Source organism: Cyphomyrmex costatus, unplaced genomic scaffold (genome assembly GCF_001594065.2).
Source record: "Cyphomyrmex costatus isolate MS0001 unplaced genomic scaffold, Ccosl1.0 scaffold219, whole genome shotgun sequence".
Classification (NCBI taxonomy): domain Eukaryota; kingdom Metazoa; phylum Arthropoda; class Insecta; order Hymenoptera; family Formicidae; genus Cyphomyrmex; species Cyphomyrmex costatus.
This window is the reverse complement of record NW_017276246.1, coordinates 739,678-764,025: the sequence shown is the minus strand read 5'-3', so window position 1 is coordinate 764,025 and position 24,348 is coordinate 739,678. Positions and strand designations below refer to the sequence as shown.

General features: G+C 36.1%; 1 protein-coding gene across 3 annotated transcripts in view; it reads left to right on the top strand.

Moving 5' to 3' along the window:
- LOC108773785 (ras-related protein Rab-37) overlaps positions 1 to 23,211 on the top strand; it is a 79,412-nt gene extending 56,201 nt beyond the window's left edge. For 2 of the 3 annotated variants that reach the window (XM_018539719.1, XM_018539720.1), the window contains exons 2-7: positions 17,627 to 18,456; positions 19,579 to 19,689; positions 19,886 to 19,994; positions 21,890 to 22,000; positions 22,572 to 22,713; positions 23,021 to 23,211. In XM_018539719.1, coding sequence (XP_018395221.1) covers positions 18,187 to 18,456; positions 19,579 to 19,689; positions 19,886 to 19,994; positions 21,890 to 22,000; positions 22,572 to 22,713; positions 23,021 to 23,138 — 861 coding nt within the window. In that variant the 5' untranslated portion in view covers positions 17,627 to 18,186 and the 3' untranslated portion in view covers positions 23,139 to 23,211. The remainder of the gene's footprint in view (positions 1 to 17,626; positions 18,457 to 19,578; positions 19,690 to 19,885; positions 19,995 to 21,889; positions 22,001 to 22,571; positions 22,714 to 23,020) is intronic. The other variant, XM_018539718.1, reaches the window with a different exon arrangement.
- Positions 23,212 to 24,348: the final 1,137 nt, after the last annotated feature.

The following is a 24,348-nucleotide window of genomic DNA, read 5'->3' as shown; positions in this document are numbered from 1 at the left end:
ACGGCTTTAATATGCACCAATACACGCACTAGTGCGTCCAATCGAATTCGCATAGTTAATCGTTACCACCGGTTATGTGTTTTGACCCTTAAATACTGCACTATACGGTATATGTAGCAAATGAACAACTCATGACAGTTTATATGATCATTTTCATAATAATAAATATAAAATCGTTTTTATTCAAAACGCTAGATATTAAGAAATATATCGGTATATGCAAATGTACATAGATGAGGAGCGGACTTCCAAAATGCATTTTGCCCAAAATACCACTTTTTGAGTTAGACTTTGAAAGACTCATATTTTAAGCTACCCTACGATATTCTGAAAGCATTTTTCACCATCAATTTATATGCTGAAAAAAGTCTAGACATTCGAAGTGCATTATATTCTTTAGCTATAGAGACAAACAAAATGCATTCGTTTAACATTTTACATCTTATCGATTGACAAATTGTTATTTTCTGTAAGGCGCGTGGTTTTCTCATGACTTTTTTTTCTCGTTTTCTGAAAATTATAAATTTTGGACAAAACGCATTTTAGAAGCTCCTTTTATTAATAAAAAAAGAATATAGATAATGGAAAAGCATTGGAAAAACATTGGGGAAAAGAAAGTCGGATATGCTAAAACGTTTCAGAGTTAAGATTCGATTGCACCAACCGTTACTTTGACTTTGAACGAGGCTTAACAATCTCTTTTTCTTTTTAAAGCCGAGAGAGACACAAAATGGGAGAGAGTTTTAGCTAGTTAAAGTAACGTTGGTGCGATCGGGCCTAAATGGAATTAAGTAAGAGATATAGAACTTTGTGAGCTATAAGTGGACGATCTAGTCGTGACTGATCGTCAAAGATATAAATCTCACGCGAAGCCATCATTTCACAGTGGAACGGGTCCGCTCACACCATTCGGGTAATGCTCTAGTAGTTTCTCTATCGGCTATTGATTCTTCATCCAGACAGGCGTTATTCCTCCTCGGTGAATTAGCATAATGCTGCCGCCGCGCCGGCCTTGCATATTCATCCCGCAGCACGTTCAGGTTGCCCGCGCTGCATCGCATCGTATCGTATTATACGTAGAAAGTAGATCGTTCGATAAAGTCGCTTAATTTCGGGGTACCTCGTGACGTTTTAGCCTCGGCTCTCGCCACGGGAAAAAATGGTCTTGACGAGCGATAATATCGCGCGAACGCGAGTACGCTTGCTTTCGCATGTCGCCTCAGGCGACAGCTGTCTCTTGCGGGGCGCTTGATATTGCAAAATGTATCCTATATCGGGACGGATAATATATTAAGCCGTCTCGCTCGTTAACCCGTCGAATTACGTTAGCCCGTTCGGTATCTCGCACTCGCGAGACTCCAGTATCCGCCTCCCTGTAATTGAATATCGATCCCTCGCCGATGTCGATCGTCCTGGCGAGCACGACGTCGCGATTTATTAAATACCTAAACTGACTTAACTGTCATTTTGAACGCGATTGAGAGGAAGCGCGCTACTCGCGCTACCGTGGATCTCGTATTACCTTGAAGGTTATCCTCGGGCGATATACCGTCTACTCCTGTGCTCGCACTGATAACGACATTGTGATATACAACTATAATAGATTACAGAGGCTAACGCGCGTTGGATTTCGCATTCAAACATGTTAATGCGATCATTCGCCAACGGTAACTGATCGGCCTTTGAATGGCTGCGTTAAGCAGAAAAAGGAACTTTGCAACTGTAGCCGTAGAATTCTTTAATATGATTGGTCTTATAGCTTTTCACTGGATCTATACATATGAATCGATCATATTAAAGAATCTTACACAATAGGTACAATACTGCTTTTTCTGTCGATTGCAGCAATGCCTTGCATTTTCACGACTATTGCCAAAGTTCTGCGGGATACAACATTTCGTATATAACACTCCATAGACATCCGAAAAACAAACGATTTCTCACACAAAAACAATCGAAGATATATACGAGTAACAAAAATTGATTGTCTACATATCAAATTCTGTCTAATGTATGTGTCACGATCTTTTATTACATAACTTTCGTGTATTACATATATTTCATATTTTTATCTATCAAATGCGCTTTTTTTCGAGAATAGGTTTGAGATTTAATGCTATAAATATCTTTTTAATGTAGAATATATATATATGTTTATCATAGCATCTCTTTATTTCGTATTAATTACGGGGACAAACAGCTCGTTGAAAAGAAACTTGTGTTACTGATTAACGATATAAATTTGAAGGATTATTTAGAGATTGTTGAACGATTATAGCGGTAGTTTCATGACGATCAATAGTTTAAAATTTTCTCGTACGCTTACGGTGTGCCATTTTAAGGAAGGCAACACGTAACTATAATTACTCGAATGCAGTTGCATCTAATTTTAGCTGCGAAATTCAATGTTCTCTGATCTTACCGGGCGGCTTTAGATACAACGAGAACTCCGAAATTATGCTGCAAAAGCGAAACGTTAGCAGAGAAGGAAATGTCCATCGCGGGTAGAATCTGCCGCTGCATCGTTTAAGTCATAATATTGTCCTCGGGGGCGAGGAAAACGCGGAATGTAGTGGAATGTGAATGCGCCACACGGTAGCTGCATTCTCCGACCGACCTACAACAATTTATGTTCCAGTGAAACAGTTAATCCCCCCCTCCTCCTCTCTTTATTTCTTTACATCCTGTACTCTCAATTGTCGGATTAAAATTAACTCGCAGTCTTCTGCATGGGACAAAGTTCTTTGCGCAGAAATCGTGAAACCGCGGTTTATAAAATTGATCGTAATGCAATATTTGTATGGACTAAATGAACTTATAATGTGAAATCTCCAAAATACGAAAAGAATGCAAAAAGCGCGCCTTTCCTTTTTTCCTTCTCTCTCTTCTGATCCGTAATTTACATTCTCGCGATTCCATTGTGCTGCTTCAACGTGCCGATGTTCCATTGATAAGAATTCAATCGTCGATGATACTATCAATCGTCATTACTTTTTTGCCAGAAGGATGCACACACCAGATTTATTATCGTCTCTAAAGACAACGAGATAACGGAAAGAACGGAAATCAACAAAGTGGAAACGCGGTGAGCACGAAGGGGACTCGAAGTGATCAGTAAAAAGGGACGAGATCGAGAATCACGGAAAAGTCCATGAAAGAACCAGTTCTCGTGGAACAAGTCGGATAAGAGCGATCCAATGTCTATCGCATTAATATGATTTAAAGCGATAATTATCCAGTACGCAGCAATCTGGATATGCCGTGCACGGCACGTTTTCTACGAATTCCTGAAACCACGCTAATTAGCAACAAGGCACTTCAGATATTTCTTTTAGTACTTTCCCGTATACTCTACACGCCCTCTTAAGAATATCTCGCCGTCCATATTTGCAACTGGCAATGGAAAAAGACACGAGAGAATCGATAGCAATATTTTCACTCTAATTAAATTAAAGCGACTTTTTGAAATAAAAAATATTTTCAAATAATATATATCTCGTATTATTTAATATTACGATTATTGTCGATTTGTAGATTAATAAGTATCTCGTCCATATTTTAATTTCAAGGTAATAATCCTCGTCATCGTTTTAATTTTAAAGTAATAATTCTCGTCAATGTTTTAATTTTAAAATAATAACTTCCATCAGTGTTTTAATTTTGAAGTAATAATTCTCGTCAGTGTTTTAATTTTACAGCAATAATTCCCGTAATTATTCGTTAATTAAACAACATTGAATTAAAAAGATCTATAGTAATTTCTCCTGTGATATTTTGTATGCCAACACATATTGAACAGTTGCAATGCGCGCGAGCTCAATTATTAAACATATTTGTACGCTCAGAATGTACGTGGCGTCAATGCGAAACGTGTGAGATAAAAATCTACACAGGAGCTATCGATTATGTAACTGCCATTTATCGTTAACAGCCAGATTTGTCTATGTCAATCGGTCCTCGGTGTGGCGATGCACCGAGCACTGTCAACCGGGTCCGTTACGCGAGTGATTTATGAAGGGTATGACAGACATTACGCGAGCGATTCTTAACTGCTAATGCGGGGTGTGGCCGCTCTCTCATTACGCAACTTGTCGACCTAAGTGATTGACTGCATTTCGCGTTGCACCTTTCCATCAGGAAGTGCAGGTGCCACATGGATTTGGCAATCGCCGCATTAACACATCAAATTACAGTTCTTTCTTTTGATTTGTAACAGTCCTGAAAACTAACTAGTGGGATAAAGATGTTGCCTCTGTTAAACTATAATTCAAATTCAGGCTAACGGCGAATTTAATTGGATGCATTAGTGCGTGTATTGAAGCCGTTCTACGCGGATCTTGTCTGAGTATACAAATGAAATGTAAATATCTAGAATGATAAAATGTCCAGTACGTATTTTATAGCATGATAAAGTGTATCGAGGATTTCACGATTTAATGCATATTTATATTAAACATACATTTTTACGTTGATTTGCGTACAACTTTGTATTAATACATTAGTGCGCACTGCTGCGTCCAAGCTAATTCGCTGTAAGAGTTTTTGTCTATATTTTTCTAGTAATTGACGGTGTTTATTATTAGGATTGGATATATTATTAAATGAAAATGACTATATGCATTGTGGAAAGACGTAATTAAAAGGGCGAGTTTTGTATATTTCCAAATTTGTTAATGGATATATAGAGAAAAGAATGTGAGAGAGGGAGAGAGAGAGAGAGAATTAATTAAATAATATTAATATAAATAACGACTGATCATTTATTATGACACATACATTTTGTATGCATAACAAATAGAATGTATGAGTAATGAATTCTTATATTTATTTATATGCTTTATGTTTTATTTATTGTTTATAATATATGATATATGTCGGAACGAGACCGATAATTATTATGCTACATTACACCTCGTTATCAACAATGTATTTTACAACAGCATATATATTAAATTGACATAGATAAATGTTAATGTGATTTAAACGTCAACTGCGACGGATTTATTGCAACATTCGCATAATCGGTTGATGATGATCAGGGTGATCGATCAGGCTGACAATTGTAATTAATTTCTATTCATGTCACATTGGTGGTCATACAATTCATTGAAAATTATCACATAATATGTAATAATATGTAAATTTACACATGAAATGTGGATTTCGCCATCCGTTCGAAAGCGAATATTATTTCCTACATTTCCGAAATTCTCAAACGTATATCTAACATTTCCATCGCAATCTCCTAACTCGCACACACACATATTATATAGGTACCTGTATATGAAATAATAATACTTGATCGTAACGTTTTACGATGTGCATTGCAATTTTTCCTAATGCACTTTCCGCACTTTTTACAATGTGCATTGCAATTTTTCCTAATGTAATTAATGTAACAAATGCACTTGCAATTGCTCACCAGTTTTCATGTATTATACTATTGTTATAATATTGTTGTGCTCTCTAACTTTTTATAAATTATACGAAGCACATATTTTTTAAACATGAGTTATAAGTGTATTTAAAACTTTGTAAGCATGTTCTTGGATAAAACATAAGAACACAAATGTTTCCATAATGAACGTAAAGTCGTGCTCAGACACGTGTGGAAAATAATGGAGGACATTTTGAATATTTCTTATAAATACAAAGAATACTCTCTTTAGAAATTTTCAAGTAAAGTCATTATTTGGTACTACTGTGTCCATTATTTCGACAATAAAACAGTTGCGACTTATTGATGTTTGTAGAAAAATTTGTTTTTCCTTTTATCTAGAAACCCGCTTACAAAATTTTAAAATACTAGCACATTCCTTGCGCGCGCTACACGCACGATGGTCCATTATACTCTTTTTAAATATTATGAATTATGTTTCTTTGAAACTTGTTTTGAAATCAACTCCTCTAATTCCTACTAATACAAAATTTCCCTGAAATTTGAAAACGTTTAAAATTTCATTATTGTTTTCGATCGCCACATTAATTCTACCATTTTGATAAACAATATTTAGTTTATTTTTTTATTCACCGTTTATGTCGAAAAATTCGACCCACAGTGTGGCTGTGCTGGGTCGCGTACAAGAGTAAAGTACATTAAAGCAATCAATTGCCGGGATCATTTTGGTCTCAAAATGTTTCTAGAATTATTTGCTCTAAGAATATCCAGAATCCGATTTTTTTGCTCATCGTTTACGTCGAAGGATTCGATCCACAGTGTGGCTGTGCTGACTTAAGACTAAAGTTGGCACAGCCACAAAGAAAAATAGCAGCAAATGAAAAATCAAGTACATATTCTTGAAGGGCTTTTTTTTGCTAATTTAAATTCTACTTCAAAAACACTAAAACCAAAATCCTCCTTATATTCCATCCGCCAGATTAACGAAAACTGAATCAAAACGCCATTTTGAACTTTCAATTTTTAAATACGGATTCGTAACGAACGTTCCCAAAAATCACCTGTAACCAAATTTCAACAAAATCGAAGAATCTTAAGAATTTCCGTAACATTTCCGTCTGCCATATTGGATCAACTATTTCAAACTTTCAATTTTTGAGTAAAGATTCGTATCGAACGCCTCCTAAATCACCAATATACCAAATTTCACCAAAATTGAAAAATGTTTATGATTTCCGTTACTTTTCCGTCCATCATATTGGATCAACTATTTCGAACTTTCAATTTTTGAGAACGGATTCGTAACAAACACCCTCTAAATCACCAATATATCTAATTTCTCCAAAATCGAACAATCTTTAGGATTTACGTTAATTTTACTTCCGCCATATTGGATCCACTATTTCGAATTTTTAATTTTTGAGTACAGATTCGAAATAATCGACTCCGAAAATCTCCGAATACGAAACCACATCAAAATCAGAGAATTCCAGCAGCCTCAACGAAAAGAGGCTTCAAAAAAGCGTGATACGCCAATTTTAAGATATGATGATATTTATGACTCGCAGTATACAATTTATACAATAATACTTTTTTCATACGTCAGGTCGCATGTTCACAATTATACAAAGTTGCGAATTTATAAAAATATAGAAAAATTTCAAGTGTAAAATTTAAGACAACGCGCGCGCGCGTAACATCTCTTACCACATTAGCTGATGTTTGACATTCACGTTTTGTTTGTTTTTGTAAAAAAAAACAAAAAAAGGCGGAAAATGCAGTTTTGATAATGTGTGTGTCACAACGTTGTGCGTCTGTCGAAAGAATTAGATTCGTGTTGGCGTAATGGTACGAGTAACATGTTCATTCATCAACCTGATGCGCCTGATATTCGCTCCAGTGAGCGTTGCCTGCTGCAGCGCGGTGGGCGATTCAAAAACCAGGCTTTTAAAATCCCGGTGATAAACAATTTTGCCCGAAGCGATTGAGTCGCGAGGATGTTACGCACACACGATTGAGAATATCTATATTTTCCATCGTGTCGGTGTCAATCGGAGACTCGAATTCGCGGTCGATCTCGACAACCACAATATATTTCAACAAGATTCAATCAACAGGCCGTACATTCTCTGTTTCTATGCTTCAGTAACAGAAGTTGTTAACGAAAACGGAAGACGTATTTGCGTTGAACGCAGCTGTGTGATTTCAGCGTTTCGACAAATGAAAATTTTATTGCATTAAGTAGCTGTGAGCTTAAAGGATTATTTATTGTTTCAATCAATAGATAGGATTTTATATTATGTTTGTGAAATATATTACATCGAGGTAAAGTCGATCTTGTACTCTTTTGATGATCAATTCAAGTGTTGTCTTATTTTCTACATTTTTTTCATTTTTCTTATACACACATACATATACATTGTATATTAATTTGATTTAATTCTTTAATTTTTATTCCATTATTTTATTTTCAACTGTAATGCCCATCTTTTTTTATTATTAATTCTTTTATATTACTCATTAATTTTTTGTATTATAACACCTAAAGGAACTCGTCTCAGAGTGTTAAAAAATGACACACACACACAGACACACACACACACACACACACTCTCTCTCTCTCTCTCTCTCTCTCTCTCTCTCTCTCTCTCTCTCTCTCTCTCTCTCTTTCTTTCTCACGGTTGTCTTTTTTCTTCATCAAAATCGCATATGAATTGAAACAAACAGCAATTATCTATTCCAAATTGTTTCTAAAGTGAAATACAACACAAGAAATGAAATGACATAGAGCGTACTAAAATTCGCCCGGCAAAGTCCCTGAAGCGACATATTTCATGGAGGCAAGATCGGAATCGCGAGAGAGGCTGCCGTATATTTATTTACGCGCGCGTTTCGATTAAAATTCGCAATCCGCGTACGAGACAGCTCGTACTTTTGCCGATATCCCTCAGGCGAAATCCCTCGACGAACTTCGATTCGTTTCAATTACCGGAGGTAATTCGGTTTCGGTTTATTTTCCATTCGAACACCCGCATACGCCGGAATTTCCATTGACAACTTATTACGTTTCCAGCGCTCTTTTCCTTTCGATGTTAGGTAAGCAATTAGCAGCAATAAAGTTAGTTGGATTCGATAGCTACGGGAGAGTTGCCGAATGCGTACCACTTAATCTATTTTTTATTGCATTTCCTATTTGGCACTGTTTGGTAAATAAACATTAGAAATTGTAGCTTGAGGTTTTGAACACTCATTATTATATATTTATCTTTTCACCAATAACAAATTAATTTGTTATAAATCTTTTTGTAATATGCTGCAAAGAACCTAGTAAAAAACATCAAATTCTTTGCCATTCTAATATAAACGATATATTCGTAGTAATCTCTCTAAATATCAAATGTATTTTAAAATATAATTGATATAGTATTTTCATGTATTTATTTTTTTATCTTTATATTAATTTGAATGGAGAATTTAAAGAATGTTCTCAAAACATACATTTTAATCAAACAATATATAAATATATGTACTTATGTATTATTATTAATATAATATATTATAAATTTATTATATTGACAAATTATGTGTATTATGAGCTCATAAAAACATATGTGTCCATGTGGATGCAAATCATTTGTCACACTTGAATATAAATTGAAAAAAAAATTATTTGTATATTTTTCAACTAATTGTTATTAATCGTAATAATTATCATAAGCTTCAATACGCTTTTTCCATCTAAAAGAACATTTTAGACGATATCTATTTTTTAAGAAAAATTTTAATAACTTCGTTAGAATCAGAGCTTAAGTTTGCATTAATTGAAATTATGGGTACATTTAACCATAATGGTACATATCAAACATTTACAGTTTAAATCGATCAAACATTTTAGTCAAGATAATCAGATTCATTTCAGTTACAGTAATCAGAATTCTGATTGATATGATTAGCATTTTGTTTGTATCTCTTATTGATATATCAGAACATTTTGTTCGCGTTAGTCTAATGCGATAAAATATAATTTATAATAGTTTCAATATTTAAAAACAGTATTTATTTTTATATATTTATTTATTTTTTCGTATTTTTTTTTATCAACATGTTTTCAACAATTTTTCAATATTTCAATAAAAATATGAATGCAAGACACTACTTTGTCTCCCGATATCTTTAAGGGTGTATCTTATGTAAATTATTAAAAAAACTAAGTAGTAATATTTTTTAAATCCTTGCTCGAATATAGAAATGTATTATAAAATAAATAACAAAAATCTCAATTTTTTAAATGTGATTACTTTATGTACTCAGATTTTATTTATGTAAAATTATATTGCGATGCGTGGTTTGTTTGATGACTAGTTATCAAACAAAATATTTGTTTGTAAATCTTTGTAATTAATCAGTGAATCGCAGTAAAACTTTACATAGATTTTGAAAAAAAAATTATAAAAAATTAGTTAATAATTATCGTTAGTAATTGTTTTTATTGTTATAAACTAAAATTTCAAAATAAAAGTTTGTAAATTTTTGTTTATAACAATGAAAATAATAACAAATAAAATAAATAAATTACAAAAACTTATTGCTTAATAAACACAGAATGTTATAAACATAATTTTTATATGTATATAGTTTTTTAAAGTATAAATATTAACCACATTTATATAAAATGACTCTCAGATACACTCTTAAGTACGTTTCTTACGAACGATTTCCAATAGCCACGTTTGGCTACGAAGCTTGCGTGCGTTGCCGGTAACGTCACACTCTTTTAGAGCCACCGTCACGGGTTCGAATCTCACTCTCTTCAAGAGACGGGACGACCCAAGAAACTTGTTTTTCACAGAGAACACGTTATGTGTCTAATTTCTCTCTCTCTCTCACTTGAGAAGTTCATGCAATGATGATATTTTAACGTTTACTTGAGGTTTCGATGTTGCATCATGCATCGTGGCCAGTGAGTGAATTGCTTGTCATAGTTACTCTGAGCATGAAGTTCAATAAACATTATTTTATAACTAATATTAAAGTAAAAAAATTGTTGATTACTATTTTTTCTTCTACATATTATATTATTGTACATTATAATTTATTTCTTACAAAGTGCGTATTTCAAATCCATTGACAGAGAGAATCTTCTATATTTATTAATTATTATATATAATATTATTTTCATTACCGCTCGAAAAAAAAGAATAACAGTTTTATATGGAATTTCCTCTTAAGCTATGCAAAATATACAATAGATTGACTGCTAAGATAGAGAGATCTGAGATCTATCTTGCTAATTTACACATTTAAATAATTGATTATATGATAAATTGTTCAGGTGTGTTAATAAAGTTGCAAGATATAGATTCTTAAATCTTTCCATCTTATAGCCGATCAACAGACTTGAAAAATTTGTCGTACGGCGTAATACAAGCTCTAAACTGTTGTTTCTTTATTTTTTTTTTGTGTGCCAATAGTAAAATATTGACTTAAGTTGCAACAGAGAAAACTGGGAAGTGCATATTAAAGAAACACGATAAATGAAGAAAAGCGCTAAGAGTGATCGGCACAGACGGTGATGATAAATGCGGTTCGTCGCAATCAACACGTTAATTAGCTCGATAATTAGCGACGTCCGTAATGACTACTGTGCTACGGCAATGCAATGTTGACCTTTCGCGAGCCGACCTTAAACTTCGCGTTCTCTTTCTTCCTCTTCTACGAGGCCGGAAGCAGCCGCAACAGCTTTTATCGCGCTGTCATTGCGCCGGTAATGCCATGCAACTGCACGGCCGATGCCTCTGTAATGTCCAATGGCACCCTCCGAAAGGGCGTGATTAATTCCCATAATGGCCGCTGCGTCGACTTAATGAGTGCGCTTTGTCGGACGGTCGTTGGCCGTCGGCCGCGCGAAAGAAAAATAAAGGGCGACACTCTTTCGCAGAGATAAATCGGTGCGTCAACTCGCAGACTTTGTAGGCAGCCGCAACTTTGATATAACTGACAAGTCAACATGCAGTCCCGAATAGAATATTATCGATATTATGACTAATAGGCGGACGCGATAAATATTATCTAACTCGAGTTATAGAGACAGTCACGAAAAAAATGAAGAAAAAAAATCTTTATTATAACGAGATACGGTTTTCATGTTGTGATTTTCATAGCCTCATCGTTCACAAGGTATATAAAAGCGCTGTGAAAGAGACATTTTCACAAATTTTTAGAATATAAATGCGATTGATAAATAAGCTCTTCGTCACTCCGTAGTGATGCTGTTTACCTTATCTTATCTATCAAGTCACGAGCCAATATGAAAGGCTGCGAAGGGAATTCGTTTTTCGTTTCAAGCACGCACAAAGAAGTTTTTTTTTTTTACTTTATGGACAGACAAAATGAAATTTTACGCATCATGCGTGTAAAATAAAGCGAAAGCATAATAATTTTTTACTTATTATATTTTTACTTTTATGTTAATCAATATGACACAACGATGCCGACGAACTAATCGTGAAAAATTGTGATCGATTCATCATAAATAGAGACCTTTTAGAAAGAGTCACGAAATAATATCAAAGGTCACCAACGCCATTTTTTAACAAAAATAGTACCACTGCGGTAATGTCGAATACGTATAATATAATCATACAGCTTTTGACTGCAGCGGGTTTAGTTTGATCCGAGATCAATTAACCCGGAATCCGAAAGTGTCATGAAACTCGTCTAATTAGAAACCAAAAAGTTTCTAAAACATGTAACATTAATCAACCTCATATTGATTCTAAATTGCAATTAAAAACGTTTTGTATTGTTAGTTTACTGAAGAATAGCGGAACCAATTAAAATTAGGAATGTCCTTTCATATGATTCCTATTTCTAATTAGAAAATATATTCGTTTTCTTTTACTGTGTATATTTCAATATTCGTAGAGCGTACGGTCGTTAATTTTTTCTTTTACGTCTCGTTACGAACATTCATGATGTTCTCGTTGTGCCAAGCACCGTCGGTACGTGTCGAGAACCCCACGTGGATTACCGCGATCGCAACTGAAATCAGTCCGGGTTCAACATCCTACTTTTATGTGCAAGCGCTATTTACCTAAAAACATCCGATTACATCAGATAGATCTTCCGCGTGTTTATTATTCCACGTCAACTCTTAACCTTTTAACTATGTAGTTCGGAATACATCATACAGTGCAGTGTGAGTTTCGTCGAACTGTTCATGTATCTTGCAGCAGTGCATCAATCGCAGAAACATGCGTATATTTAGTAAATCAGTTTTAAAAAGTAAAAATAGTTTTAATTTTGATATTTAAAAAAGAAATATAAAATAAATGCAACTTTGAGAACATAATATATATTAAAACATAAAATACGTATGATGTTTATATAACATAAATATAAGTGCATATTTTTTAAATATGTAGAACATGTAATTTAATAATCTTTTATAAAAATATATAACACATATATATCAGGAGACGCGGTAGTGTCTCCGGCCATATTCAAAAACTGAGAGACGCTACAAGTCTCTTATCCCGAGCCACCAAAGTCCATTTTTGGGAGGTGCATAACTACTATATATATACCATATATACAATTTGAACAGTCTATTTGCAAAAGTAGTTATCTTTTCTTGAAATACTTGAAACACTTTTTTTTTATGAAAAAGTTTGTTATAATTTTGTTCACTCAAACTATTAATAAGACCTTTTTTAAATTAAAAAGAAGTCATGTTTTGCAATTAAAGAAAAAAGATTTAGCTGATTTTAAAACTAAAGTGATGATGCGAATTAAATCTTAGAGTAGGTTATTTAATTAAATTGAATTTTTATGATTTTTTAAAGCATTTTTTGTTCTATTAATAAAAAAATTACATACTATATTTAATTATTATTGAAAAAAAAAAAAGAATGTTTTTTCTTCTTTTATGTTTGTGTCATATTTAAATGAAAATAAAATATTAAACACAGAGGGAAAATTGGTAAAACGAGTTCCATAAAAAAATAATAAAAATAAAATTGGCAAATCTAGATTAATCGAACAGTATAGAGTAAAGATTTAACTTTTTTTTGTAACTTTACTCACTTTTCTCTCTTGATTTTATAGGGTAATCATCTGTTACATAAAATGAACCTATTTACAGGTGATTACATATATTATTCCTATATTCTATATATTTAAGAAATTTATATGTATAATATAAAATTTCACGTTTATATATATATATATATATATATATATATATTTTACTTTTCATTTAATTAGATATATGTATATGATATGAGCAATAATATACATTTGTAATATAATTATGCAATTATTAAAACACAAAAATTAAAATAATAAAGTTTTAATGTAAGCAGTTTCGAATCATATATAAATCGCACGATGTTATACGTGCTAATTAAGTAACGTTAGAATGTCACCATTGAAGTCGGGAAAGTTGAAGAATCGCACGAGTGGCATGGGATAAGCGAGTCACCGGCGCGTGACCGTGCATGACGCAATTCGGAGTCACAAGAGGGTCACGGGAGAAGATGGTGTCAGTAACCGACACGGTGCGCGCGGGCGATTCGTTCGAACGGCACAATTAATCACGCCGCTGCTGGGCCGCGCGCCGACATAATTAATTAATTAATCGCGCCTGATGTTCTCGTGACGCGCGTTCCTGAGGGTCCACGGTTACACCCGTTCTCTCTCCGAGGTATGCTGTAAAAGGGCGCCACCAGTCGGGTAACCGTTGGGTTCACAGTGGTGTGCCTTTTCGGTGCCGACCACGGCGTGGGTGGGCCCAAAAGAGGTAGGCTGGGCCTGCCGGCCTCGAATCTGCACTGCAATCCGGTTTCTGCGACGCAGCCGACGTCGAAGGAAATTTCTACGAGGGTTCCGAGTCGCGCTGTTGCTCAATTTGTTACATGGTGCAATTTTTTTTTTAGGAAATCTGGGAAATCTTTGTCGTCGTACAAAACGTCATTGATCTCCTCGAAAAAGTAAACTTCTCGAAACTACTTACATTAGAAAATTTATTAATTATTATATTATACACACATAATGATAGATAAATATGTTATTGTATTATTATATACATTGTACATATAATATGAAAAAGTAAAATATACATAACATTGTGTAAATACATAAAATTTTATGTATTTATATATCTGTATAAAAACGTTAATCCAAGAGTAACATTAGAGATTCCCATTTACGAGGATTTCTTTCCGTATTTTTGAATAATCATAGATGATAAATCGTTAATTTATTAGGAATGTTTTTCACGTTTATTTTTATTTTTGTCCGTGCGATACATTGCATTATACATTATTCGAAAACACGTGGCGCGTTCATACGTTAAATTATTCAAATCGGAATTTTCAGTTTTCTCTCGAAATACGCGTTGCAAATGGACGGTCAAGCAATCTGGTCACTGAATGCAATCGTCGAATCGTCGGCGGTCTCTTTCCCGCGATTGCACGACCGCGAATCCGCACGTGTCGCAGCCACGTCCAGCAAATTGCCAAATCGCCCGTGTTATTTCGTGCCCAATGAAGTCGGAAATGATCGGGCGGTCGAGTGCGAGTTTTAGCGCCTGCCGAGGGTCCAGTTCGATAAGCGTCGTCCGGCGGCAAACAGATGGAAAAACGCCGAAAAGTGATTCATCGAAATTATTGGACGGAGTTAAATCGCGTGATGGAATCATATCTTCCGTGCGAATTGCACGTATGCATCGATTTTTTTGTATTTTCGGATTGTGCCTGTATTAGAAAGATACAAAACAAGCTCGAGTCCCATCGGATTCATTTACGTTATTTCGCTCGTAACATTGCAAATTAAACTGAATAAAATTTTTTTTCTATAATTTTTTAACATAGTTTTTTATTTTCTTATTATTAACGTAGACTTAATCTCACTTAAACTTGATCATAATATAAAAATTGTGATTTCCTACATATAATTAATTACTAAATAAATAATTGATAATTATTCAAATTTTACCATTGCTTTTAATAATTTATTTTATATATCATTATTTAATATTAATATTATATTATACAATTATTTAAAATATCTTTATGATTAATAATTAGATTATAATAATTAATAATTTTACAATGGTAATTTTATATAATATGATTTCATTTTTTGGTTAACTAAAAAGAGTACAAAGTGACTTTAACATACGTATACTATAATTTAAACCTTCCTGAAAAAAATGACACTACACGTTTAAATTTGTAAATCCATTTTTGTATGTAGTACAGTGTGTTATTTCTACACGGACAATTAAACGCTACACATATGAGGTCATTTTGATTTGCAGCGAATTGGCATGGGGAAACGAAAGTTTTTACTTCCTGTTGTTTTCCAGAGCAACGCGAGAGGCAGCGAAAGGTACACTTTCGTGAGATTTTACTGCCGCGAACGGATGTGGATAAATAAAAAGAAATAACGATAGGTACATAAGGCAGTATTGTATCACATGATAATAAAAGCTAGAAAATATCGATATCTGAAAACTCGACGGCGAATATCGGGATTATTTTAGGCTCGGAAGATCTTTCTTTAGCGGGGCGAGTTTTGATACGTTACGGCGTAAAATGGTCGCCGATAATATCGATTCGCGAAGGATGGGTTCGAACCGGAAATGATCCGCGGCGGTCGGCTTCGACGGACTTCACCATGGGGCAAATTCCGAAACGATTTTTTTTTACGAGCACGGCATAGAAAATGCAAGGTGTTTTTTTCAGAGCGTTATACGAGCGCGCGTTCCCTTTCAATGTTGCGATACGCGACACGTGTATCCGTTATTATCGGATGATACAGTAATTTACGAGAACGTAAAAGGATTCGGCCATGGGCCGCGGAGAATACATGCCTATTAGCGATTCGATGTTTTCCCCGAGAAACAAAGACCGTTTCCGCTCTCGATTTACACGCAAGCTAGGCAGCTCGTTATCGCGGCAAGCACTACATACACAGGGACGAACTTGCAGTTGCAGCTCGATCCAGCTTTGCTGTAACGCGGTGTGTAGGGCTTCAATTCTGCGAGGGATTAACGCCCGTTTCCGCCACTGTGGATTAACTTTAATCTCATGTCAGTTCAACTTACACTTCATCTTCTTCTAATTCCTAAGTCCAGCTTTTTATTTTATTAACTTGTGGTTTTAGACTTAATCTCACTTGATGATAATATAAAAATTGTGTATTATGTGGTTGATTTCTTACGGCTTAAAACTTGAAGCGTATAATGGTGTGGTTTATAAAGAAAAAAAACCTACTGGAGTCATTTATCACAAAATCATCAGTTTAGTGATTAATCATCAGCTAGAAAAAGAAAATTTTTATCGAGCCTGATATCGTTTACGACGCGATAATCGCATGCATTATTGTTACGTGAAGCGAAGGAGAGGAGAAAGCTTGTTAGTTTTCGGAGGACATATGTCATATATACGTGTAGCTCGGACGGAATTTATCAGATGCGCTCCTCCGAGCGGATTAATCGCGTCACGAAGATCGATTTCGGTCTTCGGGGGAAACTCGTTACCGGCGAATGTGACTGACGTTCCCGTGTTTCGGGAATTCATTAAAGCCGCCGGCGCTTACGTTTACGTAACTGGTCGTGACGCACTTTAGACGGTTCAATTCGTCACTGGATGGAAATTGCTGTCCACCGACGCACGCGATGCCTGACGCTACGAATTATACTCCCATTCGTCAAAACGTCAAACGTCGGAATATTTCAACACTGCGCGGCTCGGCTTTGCGCGGTTTATGCGTCGGGGATCAAAGGGGATACTTTTCCTTTTGCACTCATCGACTGAATTCCGTTTTAATATTCGCAAAATCCTATGTAGAGCTACCGACCGGCCTCCATTAACCTCGCGCGGCTGTTCATAGCGGTGACAGCGCAATTTTACACCCGAAAAATTTCCAATCTTGCTCCGATTAGCCATCTCTCTTCTGATTTCGCATTGTACGTTGTACAAACGCGTACTTCGTTACGACAAACGTAACACCAGTTAAATATGGTATTTTTAAAGTGCATGCGGATTAATATCAAGCGTGATAAAAAAGCGTTTCGAAAAATTTTCGCTCTTCGTATCATAACTCCCTCTATTCTGCAGGTTCTAATAACCGGAAATAATTAAATATCGTATAATGAAAAATTATTTAGAAAATTTGCACCAATTTAGGTGAATGAATTTCCGTGATTTGTCATTCAACCAGGTTGTTCCGTGGAGATTTCGCCGTGTCGTCTCGACCGTGTTGGCACAGCGCTTTGTTCCCACTAAAGTAAGGGCTCTCCGAAAGAGTCGGGTTGCATTTGCACGATTCGAACGGCGAGCCGTACTTTCACTCGATCACTCGTACCCCGTGGCACGGCGAGCCCTCGCCGCCGTAAACGCCAAGAGAAAAACGTCTGGGACGCAGAGGGGCGCGACGCGAGAAGGCAGGGGACTCCGGGTAGAAGGAGAAACGCGAGAAGAGGAAGCACACACATACGCACTTACGCGCGTACGTACGAGAAACGAACAGAAACGAACGAGTGGGCGCTCGCGAGTCCAGGGAGAGGTTTAGTGACCTCGGCGTGTCGTCGTCGTCCTAAAGAGAAGCAGAAGGAGTAGGACGACGACGACGACGGCGGCGGCGGCGGCGGCGGCGGCGGCGGCGACGACGACGACGACAACGAGCACGGGCGCAAGCACGACGACGCCAAGGCGCAACGAGACGACGAGGAGTGGCCGAGAAGAAGAAGAGCAAATTGGTGCTCCCGGTAGCAGGGGCCCATGAGCACCGTGGAGGAAACGTTGCGCAACGTGTCGAGGCGCAGCAGACACGGCACGCGCGGCAGCGGCAGCTCGACCGGCGCCGATTGGTCCGCGTCGGCCGTACGGGGCCCGGCCCAGCCGACCCCCGTTGCTGCGCCGGCCGCCACGTCCACCGCCTTCGCCAGGCCCCAAGATATCACGGGCCCGACCAGACGCCAGTCCTCGCGCGATAGCGTCGACTCCGCCGGCCAGCACACCCCACCTGATCACGCGGACCTTCTCTTCAAGGTCCTACCTTGCTCCCTGATATCCGTTTTCTTATTGTGTGCTCGCTCATCTTACGACGATGATACGCGCAGGCATTTGTCGCTTCTTCTGTTTCTTTCTCGCCTATCCCAAGAACGACCTTCCGTCAGATGTTAATCGCTTCTTACTTTCCGCGTGAAATGCAGTCTTATTTATTTTATTCTATTTATTTCTATTTTGTTCAATTTATTATTTTAATTTAATCGATTTAATTAAATATTCTTTGTTTATTTTCTTCATTGGAAACTTGTATGTATTTTTTTCCAGGAAGTGAATAAACAATGTAAATTTGGATAGTTAACTATTGGTGAATTCGGTCACTTGCATCACCCTGAATTAGCACATTAAAGGCTATTTTATATAAATCATCTAAAGTGGCATAATATAATCAACTTTGACAATGAAATTATACACGTTTATTTTGTTAAATCATGTGTATCAGTATTATTATTGTTATTATTGAATGTTTAATTGTTTAACATATTTATATGCTTTTAACTTTGTTAACTTTATGTACAATAGTTTTTAATATTATGTGTATGTACACTGAAAAAATGATTTTGTAATTATAGAGAAAAATTATCTAAATACGAAAAATTTGCTGAAATAAATAAATTATTAATATAAGCACTGCAATATATCGAATATGTTTTGTATCTAATCAATATAGATGACAGATAAAATTTACACCTGAACTATTTATCAATTTTTTTTATCAGGGTCTCTCTGTAAGTTCGATCAGGTGATTGTGATTTATATTTAGCAGTGAATCATGTTAGATTATGAGACCAAAATTTTCTTGTATAATTATTAGAATGTTGTGCTATAAATTCTACGCACATGACACATAATTTTCTACCAGATACAAAAACCAGCGATAATTCTAGCTGAAGCAGCAAAATATTTTTTTTTGCTACACAAATTACAATGCAAGCAACCGAATTTACTATGTACATATATTTATATATTATCTATTTTCTTATCTTCTATGAAATATTAGTTTGATCGAAACAAAAATTTGATTAGCATTACGCGGACGCGGATGAGCGAGTAAGAATGGAATAAGAATGAAACGATTACTTGAATAATCGTTGCTCGATGCAGGTGATGTTACTCGGTGACAGCGGCGTTGGGAAAACCTGTCTTCTGACGCGTTTCCGTGACGGTCGCTTCCTGTCGGGAAACTATATAACGACCGTCGGCATTGACTTTAGGGTGAGACTTTATTCTACCTTACATATTTACTCTGTATGCAATTAGCAGAGAATGCTGATGAACTTTTGATTAATGATTCTTTAACGCAATGAAGCGCATGTTGCTCACATTGGACGACGGTGTCTCCGTGATTTATTAAAGCTTAGTCCTCGCAGGACTACAGAAATTCAAAGAAGTACCTTTCCTACCTTTGCAGAACAAAGTTGTCACCGTCGACGACACGCCGATCAAGCTGCAGATATGGGACACAGCCGGCCAGGAAAGGTTCCGAAGCGTGACGCACGCTTACTATCGAGACGCACATGGTAAACTCTTTTCTTTTACGTAACAATTCTGCTATCGATAAAGATCGGAACGATGTTCATAGTATAAATTGATAAGTAGATCGAAAGTGAAATTGGTATAACATTTAAAGGAATTAATTTGTAAATAAATTAAGCACAAATATTTGGTCGCTAATATTGTGCAAGCGAATTATGCTTAAAATATTTGATTGTTTTTAAATATATACTAGATGTAGATATATGTAATAATTTTTTAGTTATTTCTTACTGCAGCAAATGAGCAATATAATGTATTTTATATATATTATACATATACATATATTGTATAAGTTTCTCGTTATATTATAATTTAACTGATTGAAATAAAATTGACGCGGCGATATTCTTAATTAGAAATATGTTTATCACAGCTTCGCGTCATTGATAAATATACGGTATTTTGCAATGTCTCGTAACAATTTAATTATCGCGTTGCAAATGCCACCGGTCTCGAAGCTGTGCATATGTTTTACTAGCTCCTCGTTTTACACAGCGGAAATTAATGAGAAACATCTCTCTTGGCGAGAGATATGACGCTTTGGAACGTCGCGTCGGATGTTTAATGCACGCTTGGTTTATATAATAGGGGAGCTTTTCTCTTACAATTACGAAATGTGGAATTTTATCCAATTATTACTATTGATTGTCCTTTATGCAAGAAGTTTCAAATTTTTCTCGGATTTTCTCTTAATTGGCGAATCCATTGATTCAAAATCGACTTTTCCATAACAAGAAAATGATGATTTGATTCTATATATGTCTTCTTTTTTAATTTTAAATAAACTTCCGAGGCAATTTAAATTATTGTTATTTAATTTAATATAATGTAATTGATTATAATGTCTATTATATATAATTTTCAGAATTAATTTCGTATAATTAATTTTCGGGTACTTAAAGTGTTACGAAAAGAGTATAGAAATGGATATAATATATCGTGCTTTAGAATTCAGATTTTTATTTTCTTTTTTGTTTTTCAAGGACTCGTCTATACCAAATTGGTTTTGGGATTGGGAATTTGAGACTTCTTGTGCATATAACAACGAACTTTCCAATGTGCGGCGTAGAACAAAAGCATTACATTGCTGCGTCTCCGGGGAAATCTTAATTGCTCGTCCCGACTTTGTTGTTCACACTCGAATCCGAGACGAATCCAGTCCGTTTTCGGACTTAGGATAATCAATTTGGAACGTTACCACTATCACTCGCGGCGAACTCAACTTTACAATGCATGAACCGTTCGTAACTTCCTAACCCAAATCCTAGCTGTTCTCGATTTTGTTACTCCCGTGTCAGTTTTGGCCGGGTGCCAAATTCGATTTACTTATATAGACAGCGGAGAGGTAATACGGAGAGTCTGAAGGGGGGAAACCTCATTGTTTATCCATCTGAGTTCTGAAGTTGTTACGACAATAACGCTACGTTGCATCCCAACTTCGAAAGCAATCATTCCAGTTGAGTGAATTCGGCAATAATTAGACACGTCACTCATTTAGGAGATTAAACCATTGAGATCATGCAGAATCGAAACATCCAAAGTTCCAAAGTTAATAGATTTTGTAATTTGTAAAACATTTTATAGCAGTTACAGTTTAAATATAAAATAATTGAATAATCAATCTAAAGATCGAAACGTAATGTTATTAAGATTTGTTTCAAGATAATGTTTAAAGCGAGAAAATATCTAATACAAATTACAATTTCTTGCACTTTTGCATTGAATTTGATTATCTTTTAATATACTTTTTTATATGTATGTGTATATAAGATGTAAATAGATGCATCTTTTTATTCGTAAAAAGTTTCTGACCGTCGCGTGATGTAAAGTCGATTAAGTAGTCGATAAAAAAGGCAATTCACAAGACTGCATGTTCCAGCGCTTTTGCTGCTGTACGACGTGACGAATAAGACGAGTTATGACAACATCAGGGCTTGGCTAAGCGAAATCCGGGAACACGCGAACGAGGATGTCGTCATCATGCTGCTGGGTGAGTTGCGTTTATATTTATGGTTCCCGTGATGATACGATAGATCTGCCCACTTGGAATGGTTGATCTCCGGCTAAACACCAGGAAAACGACACGAACGACCCAGATTTGATTTTATCGATCAGCTTGTCTCAAGCTGATATACATCCAGTTATCGAATCCAATTTGAATAAAAAATTTACAGCTATATATATATGTATATAACAATCCAAGTTTTTGGAAGTATTATCGAGTTCAACTCGTAGCGTTTTCGCTTAATGCATTTTGGACTGCTTTGGAAAGCAATTAAGAGCAATCTTTACGAGTCCGCGTTTAGCTAGAAAATGAATTCGTTATGAGTGTAAAAGGAATATAAATATTTTCAATCTCTCGCATTTTCACGTGTAATTTTTAGCTTTTAATTCAAAATTCAATTTCGATCCGAATGTATCACGTGTGAACTACTAGTTCATGCAAATTGGTCTTAATTGCTCGTAGGCAGTCGAGATCGACTGAGAACGTCGTTAGCTTCATCATGAAAAAGGTGAATATTTTGTGTAATTTATCTTCTCGTCGCTGTATTAAACCGTAGGTAACAAGTCTGATTGTGGGACAGAGCGTGCCGTTAAGCGGGAAGACGGCGAGCGATTAGCGCAGGAGTACAAAGTGCCGTTCATGGAAACGTCTGCCAAGACTGGTCTCAATGTCGAATTGGCGTTCCTCGCCGTTGCTCGGTATGATTTCGACAAAATCGACGAATCTACAATAGAGTGAACGAACAATGCTTGAATAAACAATGCTTGAACAAACAATGCTTGAAACTGCACTGATTTTTAATCGATTTCGCGTCAACGTTCTTTTTTTAGCTTCAATTTTCCACTGTATCTTTGAAATTGAAAATTTTAAGAATCGAAAACAAACGAAAGATAAACGAGTTGAAATAAAAGTTTATTCGAACTTAGAAAGCGTTTCATGTATTTGTGGATGGAAGACTAGGGCTGAATAAAATCGATGGAACTAAACGATACTGGTTGTTTTCAGGGAGCTGAAGGCTAGAAAAAGCGACAATCCTGATGGGATGAAATTCAACGTTCAGGACTATGTGCGTCAGCAGTCGCAACGAAGCTCCTGCTTCAACTCCAGCTGCCTGTCAACTTGAACTGCTTTCCTTTTTTTACGTTAAATTAAGAGGACACGCGAACTGGAACCGCGTTGATCACGAGGAGATACGGCGCGAAATTGCCATTGTGAGCCAGGCATTCATTTGATTTCCGCGTGAAAGAGAACATCGGTGTAACATTCGTTGCGAGACGGTATAAATTTTATACTCGATTCATAGAGTAACTTTGCGAATAAACCACAATGCAAGCAGAGAGGTTCGTCGGGTAAATCGAAACCACAAGCGTGCACCACCCAGTGGTCAAGATTTTTGGGAAACACGAGATATTGTTTCGTTCAACGAAAAGTCATGAATGTTAACGTAAACCGCATATATGTGGATAGGCTCGACGAGTACGAAATCCGTTTGCGCTTTTAAAAGAATCAAGGTCAGAGAGTTGAATTTGTTTTTTTAGCATAGCGTCAGGGGGGACTGACAAAGTTCTCGTTAAACGTAAGTAAACATGTGTCAATGGTTACTCGCACACGCTGTATATTAATGTGAATAGTTCTAAGAGGATAGAGAGAGTTTCACACGCAGGATACCCCCGTAGATAAGGCTTTAGCTTGATGGTTCTAATTTCATGTACGCCACATCTGCGTACACATGCATATACATATATATCATTAAGCGCTCAAAGGCGATCATTAAACGATTGTTACGAGCATAAGTTGTATAACGTCGATTGTCGTATATCGATTCCGTAATCGTTCGTTACGTTGTGCTCCATTAGCGTTCGCTGTTCGCAACAAAGGAGCGCGAATAATCTTCGATTTGCATACAATGTGCTTATTACGAGTTATAACCCGGCGCGGTGTTGTGTTTCTTTCGCGGTGCCTGCGTGAGCGAACAAAATGTCAATGCAAGTTCAGTCGACGTACCAAGTAGTTGCGAAGTAGCGCGTGTCGAAAGAGATAGAGAAAGAGGGAGGAGGGAGAGGGAAGAGAGTTACATCTCGTAGGGAGAACGTTGAGAAAACGATTCGTAGCCACAGTCGAACGGAGTGAGCACGAATACGCTCAAGTTTTCCTATGATTACTTCCTCCTCTCTTCTTTGGTTTTTTTTTCTTTCTCTTCTTTATAGCCGACGAAAGTACGTTACAGGCTTCTACACGAATATCACTCTGATAGCTGTGAAAAACGAAAATGAGACGAACAAGAGGAGAATGACGGTCATTTTTAACGAGTCCAAAATCGTCAGCATTGAACC